This window comes from Alnus glutinosa, chromosome 12 (assembly GCF_958979055.1).
Source record: "Alnus glutinosa chromosome 12, dhAlnGlut1.1, whole genome shotgun sequence".
Classification (NCBI taxonomy): domain Eukaryota; kingdom Viridiplantae; phylum Streptophyta; class Magnoliopsida; order Fagales; family Betulaceae; genus Alnus; species Alnus glutinosa.
In genome coordinates, this window is record NC_084897.1 from 15,872,918 (window position 1) to 15,898,842 (window position 25,925).

The following is a 25,925-nucleotide window of genomic DNA, read 5'->3' on the forward strand; positions in this document are numbered from 1 at the left end:
AGAGAGAGAGAGAGAGAGAACCCCCAGAGGACAATAGATCCTCCCGTAAAAAATAGTCCAGATACTCCCTTTTATGACCCTATATGCTATATGCCCCTTTTGTCCCTGCCAAGCACGAGACTCCATGTAGACATCTGATATCGTCTCTGACTTGATTTGACTGGTCTAATAAATATTGAAGGCTGAAGCATCTGGCCAAGGCTCAAGGTCCAAAGACCAATCCGGAGTCCGAGATCTAACTCGAGGGGCTAATCTGACCCCACTTTAAATAGGGGACAAATATCTCCTCAACAATTATCTCCCAATTCCCCTATCTTTATTATAAAGGTAGAGAGAATTTACCTAATGAAACCTCTAGAATTTGACTAATTCTGACGATCATTCCTCATCGAATTTGCGTAACACTTTCCTCTGATTCCATGGAAACTTAAGCGCCTATTTGACCGCCGTTCCCCTCAGCTCCAAGCCATTTATGGCAAGTAATCAGGAATTTATTTCCGTCATAAATTCACCATTAGTTAGGTGCATCTAACGCCCCGTAAATCGTGCATGCACTGATTACTTTTTTCCCCTATATATTCGCGCTTTCCTTTGCTAGAATGTCATTGGTCTTCAAACTGGTCATTCAAGGAGATTTTCCTTTCTTCTTACCCCTTTCTCAAAAATTGAATCCTTCCTTTTCGTCCTTTTTTGAACTCTTCAGACCTTCTCATAATGTTCTTCATTCCTGGCATGGTCTTTACGACCAAACATATTCACAAATTCATCAAGGATGATCCTGGCTCTCGAGTATTTGCTCTCCATAGCGGTTCTGTTGGATGTGTGATCTCCGGCTTTAGTCGCACAGGGGGTATAACTCCCGGCTTTACACCAACTTGTTCCTACCCAAACTATAGGAATTGTGCAGCGCCCCGGTTTTGCCCCAATTGCTCATGAGAGCCCAACTGCTCAAACCGCCCTTGGACTTCATGCGGATGAATCCTTTGAAATTTTCAGGCAGTCCATCTTTGTAGTACTAGGATTACTTGTGATCAGATGACTACCCTGTAAAGCATTCTTTAGATGTTGTTTGTTCTCTTTGTCTTCATGTATGTGTATATGATAAGTACTGAATGTGACACATTTAATCCCCTTAATTTACATATGTTAGGCTCTTAGTTTGGTATAGTTTAATGTTTTGTATTGTTTTAGTGTTTTCTTGTATTTTACAGGTTTTTGAAGAAAATCCGTTAATTCCAAGAAATTAATGAAGTCAAATCCATCAATTCCAAGATAATAATGAAGCCGGCCCACTCACTTTTGGAAAGAATCAAAAAGCCAAAGCATATTTGACTTTAAGGAAAAGGGAAGCTGGCCAAATCTTTTGTTTTTGGAAATAATCCAGAAAGAGGATGTCTCATTGTTTTGGTCATAACTCTCTGCTCAGGAATTGGATTGCAATGAACTTTGTGGCGTTGGAAAGCTAACAAAAAATTTAACAATTATGTCAGAAATATCTTTTTCCTAATTTGGACTTCCACTAGGCCAAAATTGCCCCGCAATAATGACCGCAAATCTGGATGATTCTATTCCGATTTCTACCAAGATTACTTCCTAATTTGACCAAAGAGACGATTTTCTAGAATTACAATAGGGTGTAATTTCCAATAGGGTGTTGATGTAGCCCTTTCCAAGTAACGATGGTTTGATTGTATTTTAGTTTTGGATTTTCTATATGCATGATGGTTGTATAACTGTAAGAATTGATCTTAATGTCTATACTCAATCATTATGAAATTCTTATCTTGTCTTAGATAGTCTTTTGTATTGATTGAACTCAATCCTTCATATTTTCTATGATTATGTGAATGATTGTTATACAACGGTTTTAATTGACATATGATCAAGAGGGTTAGATAGGTCATACCTTAGGGAAGACGGACTGTACTACACCCTAGCTTAGTGTAATTTAGGTAGACGGTCCGTGCCAACCGAAGATAGATTATACTTATTCTTTAGAGGTACTTTCTTGACTACTCGAGTGAGACGAGCCCTATATCATGCATGTTACGAATTTCCCTTATTAATTTATGATCGACCATTGTTATGCGGTGAGCAGTGAAATCAACCCCCTATTCTTTATCTCATCACTATTTTCTTTTATGTTTCTTTTTACTTTTATATTTATTTTTAGAAAACTCAAATCAAAAACCTTTTTAATTAAGTTATATTTAATCTTGATAAAGCTTGATAACCATACCCCCGCAGTCCTTGAGGTTCAACACCCTCTCTATAGCCTTATCCTACAAGGATTCGTCCTATTGCGAGTGATTTATTTATTATTGATATATTTGGTAACAAAAGACCGCAATCAGTATACTTTGAGTAAATCTAATGAAATCTTCTTTTTATGAAAGTTATATCTTTGTGACGTGAATCCCAAATCAATTTTCAATAACTTCTCTGGACTACCATCGAAATGGATGCCTCGTAAATCATAAAACTGTACCCGCATAACATCATGTCGAGCATTTGCATTTTGTTTCCTCCAAACAATAACTCTGATGGCACTTTAACATACCCCTTACTTATAATAGTTGGAAACTTATTGCCGAACCGCCAATTTCCTATGGTAGATAGATGCATGTTAATTGGTATGTCCGAAGTCTGGGGACTACCGGAGGTGAAGTGGCCCTTTCCACTTTTTCGAAGAAAGGGTAATGGGACACTAAGGAACCGTTGTGGGTAGATGGCCTTGGGAGACAACTCGCAAAATTCATTCGGGCAAAGTACCATGACCGATGAGGAGGTCAATCATCTAGTTGATTTCGAAAGCCTCATTACCTACGAGACCTTTATCAATTGTCTTGGTTTCTCTACTCGACTTCAAGGTCGTCAAACTAGAAATTTCCCCCTTAATATAATCCCAAGCGCAGAAAGCTTCTGGAAAATTGATTTCGGCCCAATGCTGGACAAACCTTGTGACTAAATGGAACTGTCCCGACCACAATGGTTTAGGCTAAGCATAGCATGTTTCCTTTGCCTCTGGAGAGTTGGAATGCTATCGTAGATCTGGAGCACTGTGTGGGGATTCTTTACCTAAATTATAGGTTTAACCCGTCAACCCTTCTACTTGTCCAAGGAGTGTTTCGAACAGGGATGGCGGTTCCGGGGTTGTGGCACCCTTTGGCTTTCAAGCACTCGCCTGACACTGTGACGAGGGATGACAGTGCAATAAAGATCACGATTCCAAGGATGTCGTTCCTCAGTAAGTGCACCCTATGCTTCGTAAGTCAGTTGAAACCACTGTTGCTCCTCACGAACATCCTCACTTATGAGAGATTTTCCCATTCTCACCCGGTGTCCAGGTTAACTCACCGCACTGAAACACTTTCCCGGTTTGAGCCTTATATTAGGATTGGTGCCCATCAAACCATGTATCAGACACTCTGATATACAAGTCAAAGGACTTCTCCATTGCCTTAAATGACAGTGCTTAAGCCTTGAGGAATATCAAGGCTTCCCTATTCACATACACCAACCATGGCTTGGTCCTTCACTCTTCACCGTCGGATTCTTGTACTAATAATCATTCCTCAATCGCTATTCCAGCACTCCTCGGCCTTATAGATGATACAAACATTTTATTGTTTCAGGCTTGGCTTCTCCATTTTTTCCAAATTTATGCCACAAACCTGCAAGCATATCAACACCATCGGACCCGAACGCTTAGACCTTCTAGCCCGAAAATAATGCTGCCATAACCTTCAACCTTTCCTCTCTCACCGCCATAATTACTTCTAGCTTTGCTAGTGTGGCCAGTGGTTCTGGTTGTCTTTCGTATGGCTTCAAATTATGAGCATTCCGAGGTCTGACCTTGCCAATTTCCCTAGGGAGGTAAAAGTTCCAATCATCGGTAAGTTAATTGGTATCATCTCCTGTGGATATATCTCTAGCAGTGATAGCCTGCCAATGGAGTCGTGTCTATCAACAACGCACCCCTACCAAACATACCTGAAGGGAAATTAAGAATGTTCTCTTCAGAATGAGATTCCTTGACTCTTGCAACTTAACTAGGTCTTAAAGATTCCAAAGGATTTTATTATACGATTGCTCAAGACATTCGTCTCCACCATGTCCCCCTCTCATGAAGGATCCTTGTTCTTTCCAACAAAGTCCAGGTAAATTGTGGAATTTCCTCTCCGGGTACTCAATACTCAGATTATTAAGGTCATTGACCAATTGCCTCCTTCTCAAGATGCAGTGTGCAAACATGTCATGTTTGCTTTCCTTCACAAGTTCGTCAGTTATTGCAATTTCTTGCACATCCTCTCGTTGGAGGGCATCTCTTCCTGATTGGGCAAACAAAACAGTTTCGACTTGCATTTGGCCCCACCCTTTTCTGTAATTAATTAAGGGGACTCTTTATTGTCTAGGGCGACAATGTTTGAATCATGACAGGATGTCAAAAACGACCCCCATCCCTTGAGGCTCACTGCCATCACCAGTATCCTGAGTTAGCCTTTTTAAGGCTAAGTGCGAAAATATCCCGAGCCCCAGTTTTATCTGTGTCCGATTTTTCAGCAACTGGATAATTCTTCTGGTGGGTCTGATCAATTGTGTAGGCTCTAGTCAGCCATCCTTCCAAGTTATGATCTCTATGTTGGAGGTGCTTGAGGAATCCATTTTGGCTAGGTAGGGTAACCTGAACCCAAGACGGGTACCTCAATTCACAATTTGGAGCCCACCCACTCAAATCAACAAAATTTATGTGGATTTTCTTTCTACCCCCCATATTCGAAGGGGAGTGGTGTCCGAAGTTGTCCCTGAGCTACCCCCCTCTCTATCCAAAGAGAAGATAGTTACTGGGGTTGCCTCTCCATCCCAGAGAGGGTAATCATTCAAATCCAAAGACATGGTCCTTTACCCGAAGGAGGTCTGCCATCATGGTTACCTCTATCTCATCACACATTTTTCGGGGACTGCATCGGTCTCCTCATCTGAGGTAAGTCCCTACTCCATCCAAAGAGGAGCTTCACTTGATGCTTCCATTCCAATTTAACGGATCCGGTTTGCAAGGAGTTGATGTTCGATTCGTCTCCTTTTCCAAAAGAGGACCTCTTGTCTTAGGGGAAAATTTCAGTTTCCTTATCCAAGGAAGACCTCCTTATATAAGGAGGAATTGTCCATGAAACATCCCATTCCTTTTTTGTGTTATCCCGTAATAGAAGTCCGGATATCAATGGCATTCCGGGAGCAAAGTCTGCTGTTGGGGACGTCTCCCCAGCCTGATCTATTAAAGGGGTTCTCTCCCTGTTCTTAAGGGTTCCCAAGCTCAACCAATCTTGAGATGGGAAATTATAATTTTCCATGTCAAAGCCATTATTACTAATCCGTAGCACCCAGTAAATCAGCTTCTTTGGCGTTCCCAGCAATCATTCCGATATGTTTTGGTAATGAATGGGATTTCATAAGGGTAAATAGGGAAGTAGTTATTCCAGTGTTATCTGTTGACGGATTTGCTTTTGTTCGGATTTCATAGCTACTTCCCTAGACTCGTTAGAGTTATGCTAAGGCGGGGAAGTAGGTATTCCGACCTCATCCGATGAAGGATGTCCTCCTAATTTATCATACTTTCAGAGTGGGCTCCTTTGTTCTTATCAAGGTCCTTTCCTCGTCTTGTTTTTATCGAGGTCCTCTCCTCGCCTTGTTTTTATCGAGGTGCTCTCCTCATCTTATTTAACCTCGGGACTGCAACCCCGGACTCACAATCTTTGACCGATGACCTCGAGTGTTTGATCCCAGACTCTTCGTTTGGGGTACCAACTAATATATCTCTAGTTTTATTCCTCATGATTCATGGACGGGATCCACATTGTTAGGTGGGGAGATTTACCTCCATATCCAAAGGGGGAAAGTGTTCGAGATTACCTCTTTATTCAAGAGAGGTTAATTGTCCCAATCTGAAACTACCCCCCATTATCCAAAGGAAGACAGTCTCTGGCTACTTCCTTTCCAACTTTGTAAAGTCGGTATGCAAGACGTCAATGCTTTTCTCATCTCCTTACCCGAAAGAAGAGTCCTCTATTCAAGAAAGAATTCTACAATTACCCCACCCAACTTAAAGATGCTGGTCCTCGGGAGGTACTCCAAGAAGGTTCCTCGGAACACGAGATTGCACAAGATTCGCGCCCATGTTAAGTTTTGTTCACGCAAAGATCAATAATGATCTCCTTTCTCTGCTATTTTCAAGCACTTCAATCCTTCCTTTTAACGTCTTTATCTCGACCTCCTTCTTCATGCATATATAAATATAAGCCTGGCAACGCAGGTCATCATCGAGACTAGGTTATCTCTTCAATTATTCCTTTGAAACTTCCCAAGATTAAAAAATCTGAGGGAGTCTTGTTAGTGGAGATGAGTTGTCTTCCCATGATGATTCACTACAGAGGTTGTGATCCCCTAATTTATTGTAAGGGTTTATATTCCTTATCTTGATTTTTTAATGAGGTTGTGCTCCTCATCCTGATTTTTCTTGTAAATTCAATGAGAACGAAAGTTTCTGTCTGTCAGAATTTCCTCATAAGTTCTATTGCAATTTTGGAAAATATACTCATCAAATATCAAATATTCAATATCTTACCCCCCCACACCCCCCCCCCCCCCCCCCCCCAAAGCATTCTGGTATGAGTAAACTGACCTGAGTGGTTTGTCCTAGGAATATAGATCTGACCAGCTCGCATGGCGACATGAAGCCCTTGAAAATAAATTAACAGCTTGGATGGGGGAGAATCTCTAAGCATCTGAAAACCCAAATGCCGATGTTATTGTTGCCTCCTATCCAATTAAGAATGACTCTGTCGCTAGTTCCACTTTCAGGGCGGTCTCCTTTGTTTTTATCGCTCTCCTCGTCACCTCGCCTTGTTTTTTACGAGGCGCATCCTTGTCTGGTGTCGGACGTTTTCCGTTTGTCCCTCTCAAAGGGCGGGCTCCTTTGTTTTTATCGAGGTGCTATCCTCGTCTTGTTTTTATCGAGGTCCTATCCCCGTCCCGTTCTTGTTTTTATCGAGGTCCTATCCTCGTCCCATGTCTTATTTTTATCGAGGTCCTATCCTCGTCCCATTCTTGTTTTTATCGAGGTCCTATCCTCGTCCCGTTCTTGTTTTTATCGATGGTCGTGGGTTCATTTCCCACAGACGACGCCAATTGTTGATGTTCAATGTTCCGCGGTGATGTGGCATCATCAGAGTCGTCCTTTCGGCCACGTGTTGACCTACAAGATAGCAAAGACCCGCCGGGGGTTGGCCGACAAAGCCTCCTCCGACGATCAAGTCAGTCAAGTGTCTATATAAAAGAGAGAGAGAGAGAGAGAGAGAGAGAGAGAGAGAAAACCCCCAGAGGACAATAGATCCTCCCGTAAAAAATAGTCCAGATACTCCATTTTATGACCCTGTATGCTATATGCCCATTTTGTCCCTGCCAAGCACAAGGCTCCATGTAGACATCTGATATCGTCTCTGATTTGATTTGACTGGTCTAATAAATATTGAAGGCTGAAGCATCTGGCCAAAGCTCAAGGTCCAAGGACCAATCCGAAGTCTGAGATCCAACTCGAGGGGCTAATCTGACCCCACTTTAAATAGGGGACAAATATCTCCTCAACATTGATCGATACCATGGGGACTCTTCTGTGATCGATGCCATCGGTGCTCCATGGTTGATCTCAAAGGTCTATATAGCTTGGACTCTCTTCCTCTACCAGACTACCTCGTTTCATCGCAGTGCCGCCAGTGCGTATAACTTTCCTTTGACATTGACATCGACATCTTTGGCTCAAATTTCGAAAGAAACGATCACCATGACAAGGTGTCGGAAATATTTGATAGCTGCTCAGCTCTAATTTTGACCCTTGGACCTGTTTTTTTTGTTTTTTGTTTTTTGTTTTTTTTTTGGGTGTGAGAAGAAAAAATCTACCCGAGAATAAACTACAAAAAATGAACAGGAACCAATAATCTTAGGAAAATGACTCTTGCACAACATTTGTGTAACTGTTGTGCAAGGTCTTAAAGACATAAGGTGGGTCTCATGTAGTGAGTTCCACCACGGAAAATGACTCTTGCACAACAATTGTACAATTGTTGTGCAAGGTCTTAGAGACATGGATGGATTCCATGTGGTGGGTTCAACTACATGGGTCTCACGTGGGACCCATCCCATGTCTCTAGAATGGTGCACAACAATCACTCCTCTTTCACCACATGAGTCTCACGTGAGACCCACTCCATGTTTCTAGAGTGGTGCATAACAGTTGCACAACTATTGTGAACCAATTCCTCATATACATATGTAGTTGGTATTTTTGTTCATGTTCTGTTCAACGCAAGCTCAGCTAACCAAAATTAATGTAAAATCCCTATGACTTGAAAAATTGAGAGATTGCCAAGGAATAATCACCAAAAAATGGCTGTTATTTTCTTCCTACTTTAACTTTTCCTGGTTGCCAGTTACCCCTGGACGAAAAAGAGAAAAATTGGATTTGTTTCATAATTTTTTTTTTCTTTTTATTTTCAAAATAAAAAACATTACCAAGAAAGAATAATGCTAGAAAGACAATTTTTGTCCTCGCAAATGTCATGTGCATTTTAAAATTACTATTAAATTTGAGATGATCATTATTAAATTTTGATTTAATATTAATTTTATTTTATTTTTAAAAAAACCTAGACACAGTCAAGGCCAGGCAGTGGGTTTTTACGTTTTTTATTTTATTTTATTTTATAAATAACGGTATTTTGAAAATTTTAATATTCTCTGTTAGGATTGAAAACGGATGAGTGTCATTGTAAACTTTTAAAACGGTGTGTACAATTACAAAATAATGAAACATCGAGGAATAAATAAAATTTCCCCAATTATTAATTAGGGGCCTTAGATAGCGGCCTAATCCACCTAATGGTTGAGCCGTTTCTGACCATTATCATCTACTACTACTTTTAAGAGTTCTAGTTCATATCATCCTTATAATTTTTGTTTTCAAGTTATTTATTCTTCCTTATATGTGGCTTGTCTTATGCATGTTTCTAATGCTCCACCTGTTTCTTTTAGCGGTAATGTTAGAAATTATGTTTTTTTTTTTTTTTTTTGTAATTATTATATAATGCTGACATGCTAATTCTCACAAACCCTTAAATCAAATTTTATTAAAAAAAGTAAAAAATTAATTGAGACTATCATTTATCCCAATACTGTCTCACCCAAATGAACTACAGTACCAATCAAGCCTGCATCTCTTACCAAAAATAACAAATGATATAAATATAGAAAATAAATATACATAAAAATCTAGGAAATAGAAAATAAAATCAAGGCTATGTATGTTTCGACGTAAAATTTTATTTGAAAAAAGATTTTTCCTATTTTTAAGTGTTTGATACGACTGAAAATATTGGTCAAATTGAAAACATTTTCGGTTGACTAAAAAAACCTCATTTAAGCAGCATAAAATAGATTTTTTTTTTCGTAAATTATTTTTCAAATTTGAACTTATATTTCTCGACCTACAGTACCCAACTTTCTTCTTGTATGCACTCTCTCTCGCTCGCAGTCACCACCATCGAAGTTGCCATTGCCACTGCCGTAATTGTCGTCGCCGCTAGCACTATTGTGATTGCGGTCACAAATTTTTCGTAGAAGTCAAATACCAAAAAAACATTTTTATGCTTTATTTGTTTCGACGTAAAATATTTTCAACGAAATTATTTTTTTAAAAAATATGATTTCTTTGAAAATATTTTACGGCGTTTGGGCCGTTTGGCTCTTATGAAAAAATCACTAACGGTGTGAAAAATCACTAGTGACGAGATTCCGTCACTAGCCGGCAAGATTCCGGTGATAGAAGTCGGAATCTGGCACAAATGGCTTGATTTTAGCTAAACTGAATAGAATTTGGCACAGTACAGCCGGATTCCGGCAACGGTGGTAGGAAGTCGCCGGATTCTGGCGATGGTTGTCGGATTCCAGCCAATGCCGTCGGATTTTGATAACCAGATACCAAAATTTGAGGATCTTCGGCAGTAGATTTGGGCTACCAATTAACTTTAATGCTTGGCGGTGACAGATTCCCACAAACGTGCGTACAATAATAAAAAATTTAAATTCAAAAAATAATTTATAATTTTTCAATAGTTAAATAGAGTTTTACATTCAAACTAAAATTGGTTTTCGTTTCCAGCCATAAATAATTTTGCCCAAAACATTTTCCAAAAGAAAAATTTGACATTGAAAGAAACGGAGCCTAAAATACATGGGACAATTTTACTACGACAGTTCTTAGATTTTGCGAAGAACTCTGTACAGTAGAATGGAGGCAGCGGAGTACTTCTCCAAGGACTTCGAGTGGGAGGAGCTGAAAGCAGAGGTCGAAAACGACTCTTCGTTTCGGTTCCACTTGCTCCCGTTCCAACCTTCAAATCGCCCTTCTCAAACTGCACCAGAAGACGATTCAGCGGCATGGAAGAAATTTCACATCCGTCACTCCTCCGGCAAATTTTTCAAGGTTTCAATCTTCTCTCTTTTTCAGGACGCTTTACTATGTTTAAAGTTATTCAATCAAGATAAATATTGAATATATGGTGTTTTTTTTTTTTTTTTTTTAAATATATTTTTTCTTTTTGCAAATTGTCACGCAGTTTAGATTTTGGTTATGATCTTGTTTTTAGCAAATTGTTGCTTGGAACATCACATTTTCGTGTCGGTCATTAAATTAAAACTCAACGCTGCATAACTTTAATTGGGAAAAGAAAAAAAAGAAGAGAAATAATTGAACCTCACATATAAATGGACTTGTGTTGCTCAAATTTTACCGCGAATGCATAGGATTGCAAATAATATAGAAGTTATGACGATTATCTTTGTGTGATGGATCATATTAATGTTGTTCTTTCAGAAGTTGCTCATCAGTCTTTGTTAAATCCTAGTTCTAAAGATAAGTTATAGAACACGCGAACGAGTCCATTAGGTAATAAGCCCGGAGAAAATACGCCCTTAGCTTTGACTCCATCAATTTCCGGGTGCAGAATGTTCAACTTTCCTTACCTAGCATGTTACTCCTCTAGCATTTTCTGCCATTGAACCGCTATCCCCTTCAACTCACAAACCATACCTTCCACTCTTTAGCCATGGTTTCCATTACTCTTTAACCACATGTGGCTTTAGTAGCTCACTTGGATACTATTTGTAATGACCTAGAGAAAGCGTTTGCCAAATCTATGTTATGACTCTAGGAGGACTAGTCAAGTTGCAATCAGAGCTCTCTATAATCATTATAAAGCCCATCTCACCTATTAAAGTATCTGCAACAGACCTTTCATATGCCTCATAATAGCTAAATATAACTATTATGAGCCACTTTATTCCTCCAATAGATGCTTCATAGCTAAATATATGAATGTTCACTGTAGCATCTTTTAGTCATTTTTTATTCTTTTCTCTCCCCTCTTTCCTCCTCTCTCGCCCCCTTTTCTCTCCTTCTCCCTCTCCCTCTCCCTCGACTTTCACAATAAAAAATACATTAAAAAATAATATTTAGAGAAAGTAGAGAGTGAAATAGATAATCTATTGGAATTTGTATTGAAAAACTAGTAGCTAAAACTCTTAAAGAATCAATGTGAGACTTAGTACGTACGAGTATTTTTATAATCGACTCACTCTATGTGAGACTAACTTTCTCGGGTGTCACAGACTCTCCAAACAAGAGCCCCAATCAAGAAATGAATGACAAAAGTTTTGAGGATCGAGAGAGGACTTTGGAGTAGATTACGTCCTTGTTCTTCAAAACTTTGTATCTTTGGAATTCTGTTTATGTTTTTCCTTTGTTGATTAGTTATTGTGATTCCCTTGTTCCTTTTGCTCCTTCCACCTAGGTGTTTCCTCTTGTATACTTTGTGTACTAGGGGCGCCTTTACGCTTTTAATGATATTTTTCGATTACTTATACAAAAAAAAAATAAAATAAAATAAAATTATAATGTGTTTGATTTTAGATAATCTGATAATATAAAAACTTAATTTAATTGGGTTTTAATCTTATGTAGATTATGGACATGTCTCTTGTGTCTTACCCTTTTTGTTAATTTTAAGTTTTGGCCTTGCTTTATTGCTCATGCAGTACATTTTAACTTTATATATGTAAGATTTTAGTTTGGCTGTCTTTTGTCTTATTTTCTCACTTTGGACGCAGGAGAGACGGTACTTACTGAAGGAATTCCCAGAACTAGTCTCCCATGGAGAATGTTCTAAGGTTTTGGAGGTGGGATGTGGCAATGGCAGTACTGCTCTCCCAATTTTACGGTAACCTCAAGATGGCCTCTAATTGATTTCACTGTACATCATTGTTTTTAAAATCCTGGATAATTATAGAGAAGTGCCTTATCTATTCAGTTAATTAGCCTGAATTAGAGTTTCATTCTAGTAGCTCCTGCTTTTGAAACAGTATATTGAAATGAACCCAAGATTATGTTCCTACAACCCTTGATGGAATTTCAGGTTTAGAAAAAGTTTGGACCTAGGTTGAAATTGTGGTAGAAATTAAACCACTGCAAACCAGAAAGAGGAAAATGATTTTAAAAAAGTTTGTTCCCTTTGTGATGTTAGCTTATGATTTTGTTTATAATTGTTAGAACATCGTGTGATCTTAAACACTAATGTCCTACTTTTAATTTAATTTTTAATTTTTATTATTTTTAGATAAATGAATAATTTTGTATAGATGAAAATCAAACTGTACAACACTCCAGCATATAAAATGCTAGAACCAACCATTACAATTTCCAAAAGGAAAACAAAGTAGACAACTACACACAACCAAAGAGTACACACTAAACCAAACAAAACCTGTACTGTAGTGAAAGCAGCACTGCAAAACCAGAACAAAACCACATCTACAACCACAAAAGCTGCGGAAAAAAAAACTAGCACAGCAGACCAGCAACCTTTCACAGCAGACGGCTTCAGCACATGGTATGAAAAAGGTTCCAGCTGCAACATAAAACCAAGTTTTCTTCTATTGGCTTGAATCTCCCTTTTGCCATAATCTTGGTGCAAACTTCCCATTTTATTCTCTGAAAATTTTTCTCCCCGATAGTATGGAATTTCCATGTTTTAGAGCATTTCGATGTTTCCAAATATGGTATACCACTGTCCCTAAACTCAGTTGACATAAACTAGACTTCAAACCACACCCCTTCAGCTCCTGCTAACCGCAAGCAACCATGTCCTCCCATAAAGCATGAGTGATGTAATCTTTTTAAAGCAAAAACATATCAATAATAAATTACTATTTGCAATAGTACGAATCCTTGTAGAATAAGGCTATTTAGAGGGTATCAAACCTCAAAGACTGCAGGGGCGTTTTTATCAAGTTTATGAAGATTAAAAATAATTTAAGAAAATATGGTTGATTTTGTTGTTGACTAAAGTGCATAAAATAAACGCAAAAGAGGGTTGAAATGTAAGAGTGTAGGGTATTAGCCGCTCATGATGCTGCTGAGATGGCCTCCTGCCATGATTTACTCATCTTCAACTCTTCAAGCCTTCAAGAAGTATTTTACTGAATTTAAGCTCTAGGTAGCAGTGTGTTTCTTCAATGTTTAGAGGCTTATTTATAGGGATTAGGAGAACCCTAGAAGCCTTAGAAACCCTAGGAAAAACGTAGGTCAATCTCCTAGTCCAAGTATGAGACTGAAAACCTAATTCAAGGTGGAAAATGACTGCTGTTGTGTGCTGTATGCCTTGCGTTCGATCCCATGGCTGCCAGCATGCTTCCAAAGTGTCTTTTAAGCCCAATTTCTATTGGAATTCTTGCATCTGTCATATAAAACCCTGAAACACAAAAACAAAATAAAATTAAACAAATAACCATGTTAAGGAATTAACATATGCGAGTTAAGGGGCTTGAATGTGCAACATTCGGCACTTATCACACTTTCAAACTTATATATTGCTAGGAGTAATGATTCACTACCACCTAAATATACAACTTTTCACCACCTTGTCTATGTGGCAAGGTGGTCCCTTACTAACTTTAGAGTTTTTTTATTTTTAAAAAATAAAATAAAGTGGGGGACCACCTTGCCACATAGACAAGGTGGTGAAAAGTTGTATATTTAGGTGGTAAAGAATCATTTCTCTATTGCTAGTCCCTTAGCAATACAAAACAGAAAATAAACTGAAAAACAAGAAGATAAATAATTCTTACGTGGGATGTATGATTACATTTAGCGTATGTAACAAGCCTTTTAAACCCCTAGGCATCCCTAGAGGATGAGTGAAGTCTCGTGAGGGTTTAACAGGAATGATACTCACAAATATTGTTCCTACTATGTTATTCCCAAGAATGCAGCATCGTAAAAATCATGGTTCTCATTCATTAGCAAGCTTAACAAAACAAACTCTATCTTCACAATCTCAAGGAATTAAAAATCAAGTTACTAACACGGCATTATGAGATATCACAAGATTCAATTAGTGTAAAGTAAACTTAACACATAGTCATGAGGTTTTAAAAACTAATCTCAATCATGAATGGTTCAACACTCAAAATTTGTTAGACTCCTCATTGGATAAAACAACCAAGGCATATTTTCTTCTTTTTATTTTTTTTTTTATTCTATTTTATTTTTTTAATGTAGGCTGTGCTGTGCTTAGCTCCCTTAAGCTTTCTAATTGACCCATGTATCGAGCTTTAAACGAATGACTCCCAAACCTGATGATTTTAGGGCATTAGATGTAAAGACATTTTGAACGGCTTACTACCTCAAGTTAAAAAGGCTACAAAGCCAAATTAGCCATACTATCAATCAAAGAAAACTTACAACCTTTTGACGCGAATACTTAATGCTCAATGAGGCAAGAGGTCCAGTTACTCAGTGAAAAGCTCAAAGTGATCAATACTGCCAAAGAAAGTAACAAATTCTAAATTTCCTAGTTAAGTGATCATGTGTTTATCGTGTTAAGCTCACCAATGAAATACAAATCAGAATTTCTTATCAATTGCATGCTTAAGAATAACATTTGTACCTAGACCCCCAAACTTAATTACACAGTGTCCATAATGTGTGGATAGAGAAAATAAAACAATACAGGGATAAGGGTACCTGAACAATCACTGCGGTGCAGAAGAAAATGCCCTTGGAGCAGGTGGCAGTTGAGATAGAATGGACCGCAACAGTTCCTGTTGTGCATCAAATCGTTGTTCTGCCAAGAGCTTGTCCTCCTGGACCTCCCGCCGTTGATTGGCTAGCTCAAACTGGAGGTCCGACAGCTCTTTGAGGAGGAAGCCATACTCGGAGATGCCCATGGTAACTGTCTCCTCCTCCTTAGCTACAGACTCCTCCATCTCCATAGGCATGCTATCACCCATGACCCGCTCTACAACTGTTGGTTGTACCTGACGTCTCCGTGGCATGTGGGAATAGCTTTGGTTCCACTGGATTGGTCCGAACTAAGGGTGGAAGTAATAGGTCTATCCTCGGGTGTGCCCTCAATGCCCCTCGTCTAAAGTAGATGTGTGATGAGAAATAGGACGGGGAGTCCCCATGTTTCAATACCCAAAGTGCCCCGTGCAATAGCCCCATCCCAAAATTTGTGCAGTTGGTCCCAAATGAGCTTAGGAATGGAGCACCGATAACCTTTATGAAAGGCATATAGCGCGGCTAGAAAGGGACCTCGTCGCAGAGTTTTGCATCCCAAGCGACACGCATTACGCTGCAAGAGGAAGTCCACTAGCCAAAGTCATGCAGGCATAAGGGCCTTGCTGGTGCAGTTGCGGAAATCGTCGGTGTAATGGCCCTTGCGCATATCATCCACAATCTTCTAAGTAGTGAGCCTAGAGGGAAACTCTTTGTACCGAGGAGTGCCACGATGAGTCACAATAGTCGACGGGCATTAATGGAAGCATTGGAGGGTAGCCGGGCAGCTGCGATGTCTGCGATGGTGACCTCAACGTCACCGCCCTTCATAGATGAGGAGGACTTCAGGCCGATTGCAGTCATAAGTGAGATTTTGGTTGAACTACTGGACCAAGCGCTCGTAGACGGTGGGGCTGACCGGTTGGAACAATGCTGTTAGGCCACGGCACTTGAATTCCTTAACTACCCACTTGGTGGCTTTTAGAGATGTGAAGTCGGTTTGGATCGCAAATGTATTCTCTAGAATGAGCTCCCTCTGCTGCCCAGTGGGCTGGGAGGATGTGGCGCGGGCTTTGGAGGATCGAGACGATGAAGCTCGAGGCTTAGGCATGCAGAAAGGCTGGTTCAGGCAATTTGTCGAGCACTGGGCACTGGGCACGCGGCTCCGAGAACAGGGGTGCAAAACCAACCCCAAAAGGCAGCCCAATCCCCTGCAAAACAAACAAAACCCAACACAGAGGCAATCCGTGCGTGGAGAGGCACCCACATATTGCTTCTTCTCCCTTTTTTTTTTTTTTTTTTTTAATAAAATAAAAATAAAATAAAATTGGGGATAATTGATGTGGTAGACTATGGACATGTCTTATGGAAATAGCATGCATCCACTACCGTTTACATAAATTACACTAAACTAGGGTGTAGTACGGTTCATCTTCCCTAGATATGGCCTATCTAACTCTTTTGATCATATGTCAATTAAAACTGTTGTATAATTATCATTCCCATAATTACAGAAAATAAGAAGGATTTGAGTTCAATAAAGGTAAAAACCTTTCTAAGACAAGATAAAGATTTTACCAATATTGATTTTGAATTTAAGAACAATCGCATTAAGAACAATATCAAATTGTAACAATTCTCATAATTATAAAACAAACATGCATAAACTGAAATTCTCTAAATTAAGGTACAATCAAACCATTGTGTTTGGATAGGGTTACATCAATGCCCTACAAAGGGTTTTAGTCGCTCATGACATTGCTACCTAGAGCTAAATTTCAGTAAAATACTTCTTGAAGGCTTGAAGAGTTGAAAGGAATCGACCCCTCTATTTGTATGCACCAAATCCATTTAGAAGAAGGTGCTCGACCCTCCCTTGAGGCACTGCGCCGGCTGAATCCCAATATGAAAGAGGTAGTGATGAAGGAGGTGGCCAAATTTCTTGATGCATGCATTGTCTACCCCATCTCAGACAGCAAGTAGGTGAGCCCCACCCAAGTGGTTCCAAAGAAGTTTGGGATCATAGTAGTTGAGAACTCAACTGATGAATTGGTCCCACAGCGGACAACCACGGGATGGTGCGTATGCATTGACTATCGGAAGCTCAACTCCCATACTCGGAAGGATCACTTCCGACTCCCATTCATTGATCAGACCCCTGAGCGTCTTGCTGGCCAGAGCTACTACTGTTTCCTAGATGGGTACTCCGATATAATCAAGTAGCGGTTGATCCCCAAGACCAAGAGAAGACGACCTTCACCTGCCCCTTTGGCACTTTCACTTACAGACGCATGACATTTGGATTGTGCAATGCACCTGCCACTTTTCAGAGATATATGATGTCAATCTTCTCAGACATGGTGGATAAATTTCTGGAGGTATTTATGGATGACTTATCTGTTTTTGGTTCCTCCTTTGCTACATGTCTCCACAATCTGTCACTTGTGCTTCAACGTTGCAAAGAAACAAATCTGATCTTAAGCTAGGAGAAGAGCCACTTCATGGTGCAAGAAGGAATAGTTCTGGGCCATATAGTATCTAAAAGAGGAATTGAGGTGGACCATGCAAAAGTTGAGCTGATTGAAAATCTACCGCCACCTACTTCAGTGAAGCAGATTCGTTCCTTCCTCGGGCATGCCAGCTTCTATCGCCGCTTCATCAAGGATTTCAGTAAGATTTCAAGACCCTTGTGTAATTTACTTGTTAAGGATACTACTTTTCATTTTGATGATGCATGTCTAGAGGCATTCCATAAGCTTCGATCTATGCTATCTTTTGCTACCATCATGAAGCCTCCTGACTGGTCTTTGTCGTTTGAAATCATGTGTGATGGATCTGATTATGCTGTGGGTGTGGTCTTGGGACAGCATGAAAGCAAGTTTCCTCACGTCATCTACTATGCTAGCAAGACTCTGATGGATGCTCAAGTCAATTACACAACAACAGAAAAAGAGCTGCTAGTCGTTGTCTTTGCCTTGGATAAATTTCACTCATATCTTTTGGGATCCAGGGTAATCATCTACTCTGATCATCCTGCTTTGTGACATTTGCTGGCCAAGAAAGAAACTAAGCCCCGGTTGATTCGATGGATACTTCTTCTGTTTGAGACACCTCGGCCTATTCCAGTTCATGATTCCTTCCCGAATGAGCAACTGTTTGAGATTACTCCGAGGGAGCTTCCTTGGTAAGCTGATATTGTCAACTATTTAGCCACAAGTCGGATCCCTTCTTATTGGTCCAAACAAGACAATGACCGCTTCTTCAAGCAAGTTTGATCCTATTTTTGGGTAGATTCGGAGTTATTCAAGTATTGTGCTGATCAGAAAATCTGACCCTGCGTCCCTGAGAGTGAAGTCCACAGTATTCTTACATTTTGCCATTCACTAGCTTGTGGAGGACACTTCAATGCCAAGAAAACTGCAGCAAAGGTTTTACAGAGCGGATTCACATGGCCTACCTTGTTCAAAGATGCCTATGAGTTTTGCCGAGGTTGTGAGAGGTGCCAACGCCTTTGAGCTATGTCTCGGAGATACATGATGCTACTAAACACCATCCTAATTGTTGAAGTCTTTGATGTCTGGGGTATCGACTTCATGGGACCCTTCCCACCATCTTCTGGGTATGAGTATATTCTTGTAGGGGTGGATTATGTCTCTAAATGGGTAGAAGTTGTGGCCACCAAGACTAATGATCACAAGGTTGTGGTCAAATTCATCCAGGCCAACATTTTCAGTAGATTCAGTACCCCTTGGGCCATCATTAGTGACGGAGGTAAGCACTTTTGCAACTGGTTTCTCAAAACCCTGCTTCTCAAATACTCTGTCACACACAAAGTAGCCACTCCCTACCATCCTCAGACCAGTGGACAAGTGGAAGTTTCCAACAAGGAGATCAAGCACATTATAGAGAAGACAGTTAGGCCAAATTGTAAGGATTGGTCATTGTGCCTCAATGATGCACTATAGGCTTATCACACAGCTTACAAGACACCGATTAGAATGTCACCATACCAGATTGTTTATGGCAAGGCGTGTCACCTTCTTGTGGAACTCGAGCACAAGGCTTTGGGGTAATCAAGCAGTTCAACTTCGACATGAAAGAAGCATGCTCTCACCGGAAACTTAAGTTGACAGAATTGGAGGATCTGTGCAATTATGCATACGACAGTACCCGCATTTACGAGGAAAAGACAAAGGTATTTCATGACCGACATATTCTGCCCATGTCCTTTGTGCTGGAACAGAAGGTATGGCTTTCTAATTCCAAACTCCAGCTCTTTCCTGGGAAGTTCCACTAAAGATGGGATGATCCTTTCATAGTCACGTTGGTGTCTCCACATGGCATTATCGAATTACGAGACTCAAAGGATGACACTTTTTTCAAGGTAGACAGTCAAAGATTGAAGCCCTACATCCAAAGCCTTGAGCTAGGTAAGGACGTGGAATCCGTCGATTTGACAGATCCCGTCTATTTTTTGCATTAGGCACTTACACACTTGGGCTCGAGCGCACATACAGTGGGCTTGATCCCAGCAACAAGCCTGTGCTCGAGCTCACCCTTGGTAGGCTCGAGCGCAACTGCTTACCGAGCAGCCCTGCACGAGTGCGCTCGAACGCACATGTTCAGAGGCTCACGTGACCTATTTCTAGTCATGTCTCCCCCATTACCCTCATTTCCCCCACGCTGTTCTCTCTCCACACCTCCCATTTTCCCTTCTTTTTTTCCCCAGACTGTCATTGTAGTATAGTGGTAAGTATTCCCACCTGTCGCACGGGTGACCCGGGTTTGATCCCCCAGCAATGGCGCCAAAAATTGATGTAGTCTTTTTAAAGCAAAAATATATCAATAATAAATTACCACTCGCAATAATATGAATCCTTGCAAAATAAGACTATTTCGAGGGTGTCGAACCTCTGACTGCAAGAGTGGTGTTATCAAGTTTATGAAGATTAAAAATAACTTAAGAAAATATAGTTGATTTTGTTGTTGACTAAAGTGCATAAAATAAACGCAAAAGAGAGTTGAAATGATTTACTCCTCTTCAACTCTTCAAGCCTTCAAGAAGTATTTTACTGAATTTTAGCTCTAGGTAGCAGTGTGCTTCTTCAATGTTTGGAGGCCTATTTATAAGGATTAGAAAAACCCTAGAAACCATAGGAAAAATGTAGGTCAGTCTCCTAGTCCAAGTAGGAGACTGAAAACCTAATTCAAGGTGGAAAAGGATTGCTGAAGTGTGCTGTACGTCTGAGTGCACTTGAGTCCAAGGGAAGTGTGCTCGATCCCATGGCTGCCAGCATGCTTCCAAAGTGTCATTTAAGCCCATTTTCCACTGGAATTCTTGCATCTGTCATACAAAACCCTGAAACACGAAAACAAAACAAAATTAAATAAATAACAACGCTAAGAAATTAACATATGCAAGTTAAGGGGCTTGAATGTGCAACATTCGGCGTTTATCAATGAGGATCACTTATCAAATCCATCTCATAACTTCTTTCCATATATGTCTACTAAAACCACAATGAAAAAAAGAGATGTGCTCTACTTTCAATACAACCTCTGCAAAATAAGCGAAGGACATTTCCTACATAACCCCATTTAAGCAAATTCCCACCAGTGGACAATGCATCTCTAGCTACCAACCATAAAATGAAGGGTTGCCGAGGGATAGACAATAATGGGAATAGCAGAATGAAGTAACGAAATAGAGAAGCTGCAACTGTTATTTAGTTTTATTGAAATGGATTAGCTCAGCGAGATTGAATTTTGAGTTATAGTACTTAGTCTTGGAGTGTGTGTTCCTTGCCTGCCCTGGTCACCTAGATGTTGTAGATATATGTTGATAGATGGGGTTAAAGTGTGGATACTGCAGAAAAGCCTGATATTCATTCACTATACTGGAGGATGAAAATTTGATTGAAGATAAAATCTGAATTTGATAGCATCAGAGAACAAACTAACTTTTACCAAAAAAGAACGTGAACAAAGTAAAATTAATATGAGCAAAAATATACTTGGTCACTCTGTCACTGATTGAGCAGAAATGTTCAAGATAGGAATATAGAAACCCTCCTAAGATCAAGATCAAAACTTAATCCTTTTTTTTTTTTTTTTTGCTTAAAAGCAACATTTTTTGTTTGAATTTTCAAAAAGTGCATTTTCAGTACATATCCAAACAATACTTTTATTTTTATTTTTTGTGTTTATGCATTGTAACAAACAGCCTTATATGTACAAGAAATCCCTTCTAGTTTTTTATTATAAAGTTTATCTAGCATCACAAGTACCTGGAGATTTTAAGTTTTGTCATGGTGATTAGGGAGGACTATGGAACATATTCAGGGAACTGGCTGTAAGTCACAATTTTAAATGCATCAATTATTGGAAATATTTTTAGGTCTCTTTATGGAATTATTTATCACCATATGGTATGAGTTTTTGACAAACTTGCCAGTTTTGTTGAAACAGGTAAGCAAAAGTTGCAAATTAGTCATATCACATAATGATTTTGCATTAAATTTTGTTGATTGGAAAATTGAAAATAAATCTCATAAATTTAATTAAGTTATAGATCTTTGTCTTAGGCTCCAGATCATGCTGCTAGCCTTCTACCTGATTCCTGACGACTTCAATTTCCTGTGTAGTGGCAATGAACACATCGTTGTTTATGCATGCGATTGTAGCAGTGAGACTCTGGAGAGGGCCAAAGAGATTATAGATGCCGCTACTTCAGTATCTGTTAGACTTCGTTTCCATACATTCTGTTGTGATTTTTCAATAGCTGGTTTTCCAAAGTGGTTGGCCTGCCATACCTGCCGAGAAGTTTTTCTGCAAAAACAGCAAAGCTGCTTGTCAGGTTTTGAGCTTCACCTGTTCCCTTGCTGTGTACTTCTGTTGGCCGCGTGTGCGATATGTACTCAAGATTTCGTTTTATCTTTTCCAGATGTTAAAGAAAATAGTGGAGGTTACTTTAATGATTCGTGTTCACCGGAAGAAAGTGGCTGTTGCATTGGTGGTGTGGATTTCGTTACCTTGGTATTCACTTTTATTCCCCAAAACCATTTTAAGTTCACATAGCTATGGGGCCTCTGGATGAACCTTGGGAATGTAGAAAGACAAATTAGGGCCCCGTATCTTTTATATATAGGGAGAGATAACTCTCTTTAAGTGAGTAAGTTGGTTTTTCTCACTCGAATGCTCATTCATTTCAAAATTGCAATATAGCTTCTTTATATATTTTCATTTGATGGTTGTGAGGATGTCATTGCATATCCCTACCTAAGTTTGTGTTCAAATTCTATCCAAGTTGGAAATGGATTAATTTGATATCCATAGACAGAAATATGTCCTTGGCTTTCTGGTTGCAATTACCACTCATGCCGGTTGAAATTTTTATTAAGTGAAAACCTTTGTGTTGGTATACTGCCTTTTCTTATTGCTGCTTGTTATGTTTGATATTGCAATACATGGAATCTGGATTTTGCCTTGAGTTCTCTCTAAGTATCTTACTATTTTGGCTCTTAAGTCCCCTTCTCTAATTCGTCTGATTGTTTCGTATTTCCATTCGTAATGCGTTGTTTGATTGTAAGTACGACTCATGCACCCTCACAGTATTGAGCTTCTGATCTCAACCTCCAACTCTTATTTATTCAGAGCGGGGGTTATGCTATTTGGTGTTAGGATCATTGGCAACCAGGTGAGGCTGGAGGGTTTGGCTGTGGAATCAAGACGTATTTTAGTTCGCACGCAACTTGTCAATGAAAGACAAAAAGAATAACCTATTGCGAAATTGAAAAAGATAACTATTGCTAATGGAGAAAACAGAATAGCAAGCTTTATGTTAATTTATTACAAGTTGCTAACCCATGATGATATTCATTGTTATATAATATGTTGGGGCAGTCATCACCTGTGAAATTCCATTTCTGGGGGATAAATTGTGGAAATTTCTCTAAACTTACGCGCCTTGCTGTTCTGCATGGCTTTCATGATCCACCGTATTTGTTATCTTGATTGAGACTCCTAACTTGCCTACTGATGGAGATTAATGTACTGTGTGTTATGAAATGGTGCAACCGTGCAAGGCATTGCTTCAAACGTTCATTTTTTTTATGCAATAACAGTTTTTTTTTTTTTTTTTTCTAATTTGAAGATATTTGTCATTATGTTTTCTTTTGATTATTATAATTATTCGTCAAGTATGTTGCCCATTTTTTTCTTGAGTCTCGTGTGTCAAAGGACTCATCAGGAATTAATTTTGTGATATCTAGATAATCATCTTTAGTCACAAAGTTCATGTAGAACATGCTTCTTCCACATGGTTCCATGTTAGTACTTGCATTGTTCCTTGATTAAGAGTCTTCAATCCTGCTTGAACCTTTCTCGCTAATCAACACCCTGAACTTCTGCATAGAGCATGGTTTACCTTTTTACTCTAATTCCATGAAAAAAGTATCGTCATTTTGATATCTGAGTTTGCTTCTTTTATTGTGGAATATGCCAGATATTTACTCTATCAGCTGTACCATTCCAGAGGATGCCAATATCCATCAAGGAGTGCTTTTCTGTTTTAAAGCCAGGAGGCATTCTCTTATTTAGGGATTATGGTAATAGTTGCAAACAAAAAATGAGATTGCTGTTTGGATTTAATGTACTATTTTTAAGTTGGTAGAAATTTTTTCGATCTTTTGTCTTTACACTTGCTGACACCAGTTACGCTGAAGAATTCAGGTCTATATGATATGACTATGCTTCGATTCGAGTCTGATCAAAGAGTGGGGTTCAGGGAATACATGAGATCGGATGGAACCCGTTCTTATTTCTTCTGTTTAGATACCGTAAGAGATCTCTTTGCAGGTGCAGGCTTCATTGAGGTATACTCTTAACTTTCGGGTTGATTGGTGCTGATTGACAATCTCCAAAAATAAATTTTATAATTTTCCCTCCTTTCGGGGTTTCAATCTCCAAATAATTGCTACTATTTGGAGATTAAAACTCAGAAAAATCGTTTGCTTTTGACTAGTGCTTATTTTGAACCTCTTATGCACCCCATGCAGCTTGAGCTTGAATATTGTTGTGTTAAATCTGTGAATCGCCGAAACCAGAAGAGCATGCGGAGGGTGTGGGTTCATGGGAAGTTTCAGAAGCCCATGTGAAGTGATTTGTCAGAGATACCTCTTTTGTTGAGGTACTATTTGAAGAGACGATGAGTTTTCTTCTTCTTCTTCTTTTATATTTATAATTCTTTAATCCTTTCAATCGATGCAAAATGATGTACAAAAGTCAATGCCAAATAAATAAAAAATAAAAAAAATAAAAAAAAAATAAAAAAAAATAAAAAGAAAAGAAAGAAGAAGAAGAAAAAGGATCGAGCGTGCAATTAAAGGTTACGGAAAGTGTTTGAAGGGGTCCAATCTTTGCCAACTTGTCATAAATTGACCTTAATTTCGTGAAAGGAACATAGACATTGTTGGTTACCACGCCGTTCCCAAGTGGTTATTTTATTTTAATTTATTTTATTTTTTATTTTAGGTGTTGCTATAGTAAGGGGGCAATGCTGTACAAGTAGAGCCATTTGACTCCATGATGTGAATGGACACTTCTTTTTTCTGTCATTCATTTTGCCAGCAGCATGATTTTTGATCTTATATAATACTCTCAACTCCGCATGAGCAAATCTTATATATATACTTTCTTTTTCTTTTTCTTTTTTTAATCATGATTTTGTATGGTTGAAACACTTTTTTCAATCTCGCCGTGTTGACATGCTGTCAATGTGAACTGTATATTTTTAGAAGTTTGGAGGTCCTAGACTCCTAATTACTATGAAGGAAGAACAAGCTAATTTGACTTTTTAATCTCACTATCCATCCCTTGGAGAGAAGAAAGCCATAACTTGGCAAATTATACATAAACAGTAAGGATATGAAAGAAGTATTCGATAAATTCTGGGGGCGGCAATTCGCGTTCGTGTGTTGAATTTGAGTTGTGTCAATGCATTTATAAGACTATATTGTATATAGGTTAATTTTTATCCGATCAATTTAATTAATTAGGTTAAACTCTTCAATTATAATTATATAATTTTGTATTCGGATCCTATCGGGTTCGCATGTCAAAAATTATCCATCATTATTTTGCCTGGTTCAAGTCGTATCGAAGTATAAATATAAGATTATATAAGTTAATTATACTCTAATTTATTTAATTAAATGGATCAAATTTTTTAATTTTAACCTTTTAATTTTATGTTAAATTTATATGGAGTACACACTTTATTGGGAAATTTTCTTATAAAAAAATTAACACAACCCCTTAATTTGTGTTTAATTAAACCATACTAATTAATTAAGTACATGTAGAATATGTGCCACACTTTATTGGGAAATTTCTTACATTTTTCCAACTTGGCACACGGCACAAGATTTTCTTATGGGGTTATGTACTACAATATGGCCATAACTTTATTTATGAAATGCTTCCACAAACGTAAGGAATATTACACGTGGTGATAAAACCAATATATAATGAGTCTTCCATTTTGTATTACAATGTACAATATTTTCTAAATGAGCAATCAAATTTTATAAATGGACTTCCTATAAACTATTTGGGTCCAATTTTATTAATCTCAACCGATAAAAAGACTACATTTACACAAAACTTTATAATAGTAACTTTATGTTAATAGACCAATAGAGGTAAATAAGTTCAAACTGAATTAATGAGTCTCATATGCTCTATCATATGCTCCATGATAGAA

General features: G+C 38.7%; 1 protein-coding gene across 4 annotated transcripts; it reads left to right on the plus strand.

Annotated features, from left to right (window-relative positions):
• Positions 1–10,221: 10,221 nt before the first annotated feature.
• LOC133883086 (uncharacterized) lies at positions 10,222–24,777 on the plus strand. 4 transcript variants are annotated; one of them, XM_062322289.1, is made up of 8 exons: positions 10,224–10,534; positions 12,217–12,326; positions 21,748–22,019; positions 22,107–22,198; positions 23,667–23,769; positions 23,894–24,036; positions 24,220–24,350; positions 24,695–24,777. In XM_062322289.1, the coding sequence occupies exons 1-7, from the start codon at positions 10,340–10,342 to the stop codon at positions 24,316–24,318; spliced, it is 1,014 nt and encodes a 337-aa protein (XP_062178273.1). In that variant the 5' UTR covers positions 10,224–10,339; the 3' UTR covers positions 24,319–24,350; positions 24,695–24,777. The 4 variants fall into 4 exon arrangements, with proteins under 4 accessions (XP_062178275.1, XP_062178273.1, XP_062178272.1 ...); XM_062322288.1 differs by having other exon boundaries at positions 24,220–24,777; XM_062322290.1 differs by having other exon boundaries at positions 10,228–10,534; positions 21,808–22,019; positions 24,220–24,777.
• The last annotated feature ends 1,148 nt before the right edge of the window (positions 24,778–25,925 follow it).

Bases quoted from the DNA above. Each gene is read 5' to 3' on its own strand.
- LOC133883086 (XM_062322288.1), top strand. From the start codon at position 10,340: ATGGAGGCAGCGGAGTACTTCTCCAAGGACTTCGAGTGGGAGGAGCTG. The intron at 22,199-23,666 runs GTATTCACTTTT...GGAATATGCCAG, and splicing joins GTGTGGATTTCGTTACCTTG to ATATTTACTCTATCAGCTGT. The intron at 23,770-23,893 runs GTAATAGTTGCA...TGAAGAATTCAG, and splicing joins TCTCTTATTTAGGGATTATG to GTCTATATGATATGACTATG.